At 36.8% G+C, this 8,747-nt stretch overlaps 1 protein-coding gene across 1 annotated transcript; it reads right to left on the minus strand.

Annotated features, from left to right (window-relative positions):
- Positions 1 to 2,050: 2,050 nt before the first annotated feature.
- Positions 2,051 to 6,608, minus strand: LOC127944960 (protein-glutamine gamma-glutamyltransferase K-like). Its single transcript, XM_052541403.1, has 14 exons — positions 6,530 to 6,608; positions 5,752 to 6,200; positions 5,425 to 5,616; positions 5,043 to 5,294; positions 4,809 to 4,927; positions 4,501 to 4,608; positions 4,199 to 4,376; positions 3,973 to 4,111; positions 3,690 to 3,882; positions 3,456 to 3,609; positions 3,030 to 3,314; positions 2,707 to 2,867; positions 2,479 to 2,615; positions 2,051 to 2,264 (listed from the first exon to the last, which is right to left on the minus strand). Exons 2-14 carry the CDS (start codon positions 6,197 to 6,199, stop codon positions 2,117 to 2,119), a joined length of 2,514 nt encoding a protein of 837 aa, XP_052397363.1. The 5' UTR covers position 6,200; positions 6,530 to 6,608; the 3' UTR covers positions 2,051 to 2,116.
- Between the last annotated feature and the right edge of the window lie 2,139 nt (positions 6,609 to 8,747).

Genomic DNA, 8,747 nt, shown 5'->3' on the forward strand with positions numbered 1-8,747 from the left:
CTCAATGAAATACTATAACATTTATAATTATGGTCCATTAATTAGCCGAAATAAAATGAAATGTATGTTAAATTTAAAATGCAATCTAGCAAAAATTCTAGTCAGCATAATCAAAGCTTTATTGGCATGCCGAACATTTACAGTAGGCTATTATTTAAAAAAGTATTCAGAATGTTAGGTAAAGAGATTGAAATGAAGGGGGAAAATTAATTAAAACAAATTAAAAAATATGACCAATAATAATAGGCTAATGATAATAATTAAAATATTATGGGGAAAAGATTATTCACTGAGTTACAGTTCATTTTAATGACTCGTTTGTAAATGAAGATCAGCGCAGACAAAGGCTGCAGACAGCACACCTTGTTTGTTATCTTTATTTTATAAATGCTCAAATGCACAAAGTTTTGCTGTTATTATATCTGTATACAAAAAAAGGTAGACCCCTCACAGATTCCACTGATGTATTGCTCTTATCTGTACGATCAAAACTGAAAGTGTAATTTAAGTTCTTTTCGGGGTTGTCAGGAGAAAATGACTCATAACGCGTATACGCGTTAATTGACTCCAGAGGGTTAATGAACTGACAAGACTGTAGGATGGATAAAAAGGTTTTCTTGTAGTCCTATTTTATATTATGCACTTTATGTAACATTTATTCATGATAAATTTGAATGCTGATTATCGCATTTAGTCTGATAGCCAAGGACTATGGTTAATATAATAATTTAATAATGTCATAATTTCCATAATAAATAATATAATACTTTCTAACTTGCTATGATAATGCAGGTTTGTTTACATTTAATTCCTGGCCATGAGAAAAATATGTATTAGTTCCCTCAACATAAGAAGACATAATATCACGTTCCCACAAGTTAATATGACGTTCCCTCAAATTAATATATCGTGGTCATGACATATCAGGATCCCATGAGTTATTATGTTGTGGCTAAAACAAAACTAAGTGAAGTGACCATGTCTCCTTAGGGGCACCATAGAAGGAAGATGCAGGGAACAGGGATTGTAATTTTGCAGTAACTGATGTTGTAGCTGCAAACAAGTGTTTGTGCTTTTTTCTACATATATCTATTAAAATACTGATATTCTGGTCTATTCTGGGACGAATTTACGTTTTATCAAAAGTTGGGAGGACATGTCCCCCATGTATTCTGCGCTCATGCATCCATATAACCCCTCACCCTAAATCCAGTATTGAAGTTTTTTAATTTTATTATTATTATTATTATTTTTTTTTTAACTATATTTCGCCTATAGTAAACAGTAACAGTGCCTGCTTTTAAGTTTTTCATCTTAAGCATCTCTGGTCTTAAAATGACCTGTTTACTAAGGCATTGTGTATTTTTCTTTATCACTGTCCCAGTAACTAGCCCAAATAACAAGTAAAATAAGTACAAAAAATGCAGTACAAAAATTGGAAAATTTCATTATATTTGTTTAACTTATTTTTCTGTTAATGCCAGCAGCAACTGGGACACTGATAGAGATTGCGATCGACAGGTTGGGGATCACTGGTCTATATTAATATTCTGAGGTTTTAGAAACAAGCAGTCTGCAAAAGTTTGGATAAATGAGTATATAAAATTCTCTGTTATGGAAAGTATATGAGACAAGAATGTATGACTAATTTTAAATGACAAGAGGAATAAAGCCTCATTTTAATAGATCCCTCTATATCACAAACTGACAGTTTAGTATGCTGGATTTTTTTTTTTTTTTTTTTTTTTATTTGAAGCTGAAGCTACATAGGACAGAGTAACCAACACCATGATACAATTACTTGAGCTTTCAAATGAGGAAAAACTGGTAAATTAATATTCAGAATCACAATTATAAGCTTTCAAACTCATAAAAGGCAATTTCAGAAAGACTACTAAACAAATCAGAAAAGATGAAAAGACAACTTTGTCTTGCATAAAGCATTAGTGCAATTGTCCTACATCATGATTAAATGCATTGTGAGAAGTTTAAGGTTTACAACCTGAAAGTTAAGAGAAACTAACAGCTGTTATCTAACTCTGCAAATCAATTCAGTGTGAACGTTTTCTATTCAGTGGAGCCATGACGTTTCTTCTGTTTTGGTTATTTGATTGGTTTAACAATGCTGTTTGACAGCAATGTTGGAGAATCCATGAACCTGAGTGAGCTGAGGAGAGTCCAGTGAGACCAGAAGTTTCTGTGGGCCGTGACACGTGGGAATAAACTTCTCTGTCAGGCACACTGTGGCATTCCCTGCAATGTCACTGTGAAAGAAAGAAAAAAAGAAAGAAAGATGTTTTATAATACTATGTATATTGTAAAAAAAAAATTATTTCATTAAATAATTAGATGAAATGTTTATCAACAGATATAGAGTTTGCCATTATTTTCAGCAATCATAATTTATATTAATTGCAATTTAAATCTAATAATGCAAAAATTATTCATTATATTATTGAGCAATTAAATCAATTTTACCCATAGTTGACAACTCTTGCATGCTGCTGTCCAAGTCCCACAAAGCGGAATACAGAGTTCTTCAGGACACGAGGCAGTGGATTCTGGAAAGTGATTTTGACTGGCACTTCTTGACCCAAGACCGCATCACTTACAGGCTGAGAAGAAGCACATACAAGACACAATTTAACACTAAATAATTCCAACCAATCAAAAGATTAAACAGTTAAACTCTAACTTTAAACTCACAGCGACAACAAGATCTGGTGTGCGCAGTCTGAAGTTGTACTGGGTGGCCAGAACCTGCTTCGTCTGAGCCACGTGTCCAAAGAGGTTGAGCATCAGTGAGGTGTGATCCACCAGGTGTTCCTTATACTCGTCATAACTCAGGGTCCATTCCAGAGCTCTGCCTATTATAGCAAAAATTACAAACACTGAATGAATACTCATGCTTTCATTACAAGTCTCTTTACCCATAAGCTGCATAATGCCAACTGGGTGGTATCATGTATTGCAACTCTTTATCACTTCTCACATTCAGCTTTATCTTTGAACTCTTTATGATTTCTTACATTCAGAGGGCTTGAGCTCGATGCATGTCTGGTCTCTCTTCAGGAAGGTCTTCCTGACTCCGGTGTAGTACGTGGCTGCAGCCTGGCTGTAGAGGGTGACGCTACGAGGTGAGCTGCATTTGTTTTTAAGATTGATGTAAAGCAAGGCATCCTTGCCCACACATAGTCCATCCTCTTTCAGGCTGACTTCACAGACAACATCCTCAGGACAGGGCAGTGGGTATGTGCATCTTCTCAAGCCATGACGAAGAGCTGTTTCCAAAGCAGTGCTCTTCTCAGAAGAACCTGATCAATAAAAGACAAAGTAAAACGCACATCTGATTGAATCCCAGGAGAGATACCAAACTTCATCATTTCTAGAAGCCATGGTTCAAAGTATTAAGGGGCTAAAGCAGATGTTTTAAGTGAAATGCTTGTGGGTTTTACCATATGGGTGTTTGTAGAAATTTGTGATGTCTACACGTTGATCTGAGCCGACAGCCTTGGTACTGATGCAGTGACCTACTACATCCTTCTCAATATGAACAACACCAAAGGTCCCGTCACATCTCCGCTGCCAGTAAACCTTATCATTGTTCACCTAGAGCCACAACAGGAATCAGAAGTTATAATCGCTGTTTGTAAATTGTATGCAATGGTAAATTAAAGGAAATAACGCACTTCTGCGAAAAGGAAGGGCACATCATGCTTCAGGAAGACCTGCCCGCTGCGGATCGCAGCAACAGAGGTGGGACCGCAGCGGAAGAAGCCCTGGCTGGTCAGTTGAGGAGTGGAATCAACCACCTGCCAACCTCCAAAACCAGATGGCAGGTCTGGCCGAGTCATCCAGGCCTCATTCCACACATGGTAGTTCCTACATGGAAGAGAAGAAGAAAGATCTAGAAACACTTCATGGACATTCAGAGGAACTCTTGGTGACATTATAAATGGTAATGATACTTACCAGATTGGATCACGGTTCATGTGATCGATCAGCTGAAATTTCTCACCCAAGTAGACATCAGTTGACAAATGAACATCAGTGTCATGAGCAGAACAGAAGTTTGAAACTGGACGAGCAGGAACACCCAAACACCTCAACACTACGAGAAAGAGAAGAACAACAAAATAATTACATCTGTAATCACTTTCTCAAAACTTCTTCTTGTCCAGTCTGCAGGAACTCTTACGTGTGTTGGTGACTCCAGCAAAGGCCAAGCTCTGTCCATACTTGACTGGCGTTCCTCCACATTTGTAGAACTGTTTCAGGATGGCACTGCTGCTGCACCAGGATGTAGGAGCAGTTCCATCTCCATAGCAGTGTGACCAGTTACCCACCAGCACACCACTGCCTTTGCTGGCAATAACCTGTTAAGGAAATACAACTGAAAATATTATAGAAATACTGAATTAAATAAAAGAACAAATCTGACTATTGTGTCAGGCTTTCCAAATGAAATCAGGTGTTGATAAGAAGGAAATGAAGACTCACCATGTCAGAAACCACTCTGGAAATGTTAATGGGGCTTCCCCACCCTGAGCAAGGTGTACAGCTCTTCTCCAACACATACATACACGCAGACAAGATTCCCTTCTCAAACTAAGAATCACAGATCACAGAGGAAGAAAATTAGATATTGTGAAGCAACCCCTTCATGCTATATTGTGCACTTTTATTTCTCAAGTATGGGAAGGTTAGGAAAAACTAGAAACCATAGTGGTGCCTTAGTCTCTAACATATCATGAACATTAAGATATCTTAGAACTTTCGTAATATATTAATGAAATCTTGGCTCTTACTTGACCAAAGTTCCATGTTTTGCAGCCAATCTGCTGCTTAGTTCCGTAGTAGATTCTGCCCATGTCATTCAGCACATACTCAGCTCTCTCCGCCTCATCACTCAGGTACACACAGTCATCTGAGAAAGAGAACAATGGACTTTAATTGGAAAAGCATTTATTTTCTTTCCTCACTCTATTACATTTTCATATTTAGGTTTCAGTTGTTATATTAAAGTATAATAAAACACGTACCTTTACACCAGGGGTTGAACAGCATGTAAATGTCATTTTCAGGAACATAAGGTAAAGTGAATCTTCCTCCTGGACAGTGTGTCACGACACTGAGCTGGTATCGTCCAACACAAGCAGTCGGAACAGAGTGCACACACAGTTTGATTCGGTTTTGGGCTCGTTCCACAATCTTTGCCCCCCAGCAGTCTTTCTTGAATTCTTCCACAATTGGAACGATCACATAAGTGCCGTCCCGGATGGATGGGATATGACCTGTTAAACATACAAAACAACAAGAGATTCCAGTGATGGTAGAAATGCTGGTTCAGCTCCTCACATGTTCCTCCTCTACATATGTAGATACAGTATATTCTCTGTTGTCTTGGATCTTTTAGAAACTAACCTAGTTTGAGCTCCAGGTGAAGCTTGTCACAACTGGGATTGAAAGGACGGCACAGATCAACCCACATGTTGAAACTCTGTCCTCTGCGGACGATGAGATGGTCATCAAGGAAACAATGTGTGTGATGCTCCTGACGATTCAGTCCGGTCCTGCACTTGAGAAGGTCGACTTTACTCACCCGGAGGACAGCATCTGAGAAAACATAAAAAGCAGGGAACAGGTAATTCATTATCAAAAAGACAATTAATTTAGTTATTATGAGTAAGAATAACACATTTCCCATCATACACTGCAGGACAAAGATAAAGGAAATGTGAAGACTCTTACTCTCTGCTCCACAGACTTGCGTGCTTGTACAGTCATCCACATAATTCTTGACGACGACTTCCTTTGTGTCATAATCATGGCATTGAGCAACAAAACCGTAAGGATTAGAGTATGAAGTACCGCAAGGATAATCATATGAAGTACCCCAAGGATAATCATATGAAGTACCCCAAGGATAATCATATGAAGTAGCGCAAGGAGTAGCATATGGAGTAGTGCATGGGTTAACACAAGGGTTAACATATGGGTAGGCATAAGGGGTAGTGCATGGGTCAGTGCAAGGGTTAACATATGGGTGATGATAAGGGATAGTGCATGGGTTAACGCGAGGGTTGGTGTGAACCGGTGTGTAGTATGCTGGTTTCCTCCAGTTGTACTCCTGCAGTTTAATGGCTGGGAAACGGCCAACGCTGCAGAGGTTTTTGTATGGGTTGTATACAAAAGGCATGCTGGGCAAAAAAGAAAGAAATGAGAGTCATGAGTGTGATCTGTAATTGGTCAGTAGATGGTTAATAATTCATAAATTAAGTCTCTTTGTTCTTAGAAATCAGATCTCCAGTTTATTTTTAAGCTGCAATTACTAGACAGCAAAAAACATATCCTTACATGAAACATTGAGCTGTTCCCAAAAATTTTTACTATATAAAGTTCATAGCAGTATAATAGTTTTTAACCAACTCTCGATCCACAAAACAGCCTATGAAATCTAGATGTCAGCTTTCTAATAGAAATGAATAATTTAATAAAGTTTCAAACAATGTCTGAGATGATTACTTACATGGATGTTGTCCTTGTCTGTTCAAGAGAAACTGAACTGGAAACTGCTGCAGAAAGTGAACCTTAAGTCCTGCTTTAACCAGCTTGTGGCTCGTTCTGTAGTTTGTCTCTACAGCAGACGGGATATTTATACTACATCTCCATCTCCACCCCATCCACAGCTCATAGCTGAAGTGTGAATAGTTGTCCTCTTAAGAAAGCCATTAAAGGATTTTGAGTCATATTCATTTAATTGTTTCTTTTAGAGAATTAATGGGACAAATTAACATCTTAGTTCAGTTGTTCTGAACTTTCATTTTAGACTAACATCTATACCAGAGAATAGAATTCATTAAAATCAGTGTGACACTGCCTATGCTGGATACACCAAGATATTGACAACAAAAATAAAACGTATATATTATATATAAACTTATTTTTAAACTTATATTAATGTGTATGTTGAATTGTACTTATTGCAGTATACATTAACATTCTCTCAGACACCTAGATATCAGAAACATTCTATAAGCAACGTGTCTATATATTTCATAAAGACCCTGATTGTTAATCTTTTTATATTAAGAAAGCAGCACAATGATTTTTGCATTTGTTGCAAAGGAGAAAAAAATATTTGTGCATTTGAAGAAATTAAGCTCTCTTCAACAAAGAGATTAGAGAAGAGATTTTAAGGCCAAATTTGCTCTGATACATACAGTAATAGTGCATTATTAAATTAAATTGCAGTATTGATAGGAGTCCATTGCTGTTAATTCTACATTTATTCTCATGATTGTCAGAACAAGGATGACTCTTTGATATATGACTGTTAGTCAGTTATTAAATAGAATGACTCGTAAAATTGGAAAGCAGAGAAAATGAGTATGAAAATTCTCACGCAAGATAATTTATATAAAAAAATGACCTGTTTAATTTTCATGTTCATCTTTAATAAAAATTCTCCTTTTCCATGACAGAAGATAAAATGCTGCTTCAGGCCCTGTCAATAAAACAGCGTCCCCATGCAGTGATGTTGGAAGATGTGTCTATCTGACAAGAGCAAGTGGAAGTAAGGAATCTGATTTCATAACTTCAAATCAGTATGCACCTTTGGATTTATCAACTATGTTATAAAAGGCATTTTCAAATAGGTAATGATTTTTTTTCTGAGATGATATAATTGTTCATTATCCCCAACCTGAACCTTATCCTCCACCCAGAAGGCGTATGAGAAAATAAGTAAAAAAAGCCTTTAATATGACCAATTAAATTAAAATGACCCAAATACATCCATAAATCAACTGTTCAGCACATTATTAAAAGTGTGTCTAGTAATTCTGTTTAAACTTGACAGAAAACAATGAAAAGGACAATATTCATTTATTCAGTATTCATTCAGTTCGTCTGACCATCCATCCATCCATCCATCATTCTTTCAACCATCCATCCATCCCTCATCCTCTCCTTTCATTCATCCATCCATATTTAATTCCATCTATCCTTTAATCCAAATCGAAATCAATCCATCAGAATGGATTTACTTAAAATGATGTTGTGTTTATCACACCATAATAATTTAGTTTAGTCAGTGAAATCAGTGCAATTTGTGATGGTGTGACACAGTTGATGTTGGATGGAAACCAAAATTTTGTAGATGCAAAACTCTCAAGAAGTGCTCAATGAGCTTTCAGCACTGGACTTTTGAAAAACAGGGATGCTCTGATACCGCTGTTTACTGTAAATTTATAATCTCCAAAATAATATGTATTATGTATTACAGACCAGCGAGTGTGATTTCACCAAGTACAACATGTTCCTGGAACAAAATTCCAATCAACCAATCAGAATTGAGATGCACACTGATTCTAGGAAAACATTATGGGTAGGGTTAAGTTTAGGGGTAGGGATTGGTTTTTTTTTTAAGTCTTTTTCATCATCAAATGGTGTTGATCCAGGAATATGTATTACCTGGCAAAATCACAATGACCTTTACAGACCATTATTATAATGCTCTAGTCAGTCTTACCCATAATTAATCTGACATGCTGCAGACCAAGTCCATCAATACATAAATATCCAAGACAGTAGGAACCACACATGAACTGTTGATGGTCACTTGATTTGTCTTGGAAAAGAAAAACATGTATTTGTAAAGGTTGGGGGATTTTCTCCTCTCTATTTTACTTAGCTACATCACAGAAACTACTAGACTTTTCATCTCATCTTAGAGACTGAAATCA

This window comes from Carassius gibelio, chromosome A23 (genome assembly GCF_023724105.1).
Source record: "Carassius gibelio isolate Cgi1373 ecotype wild population from Czech Republic chromosome A23, carGib1.2-hapl.c, whole genome shotgun sequence".
Taxonomy (NCBI): Eukaryota; Metazoa; Chordata; class Actinopteri; order Cypriniformes; family Cyprinidae; genus Carassius; species Carassius gibelio.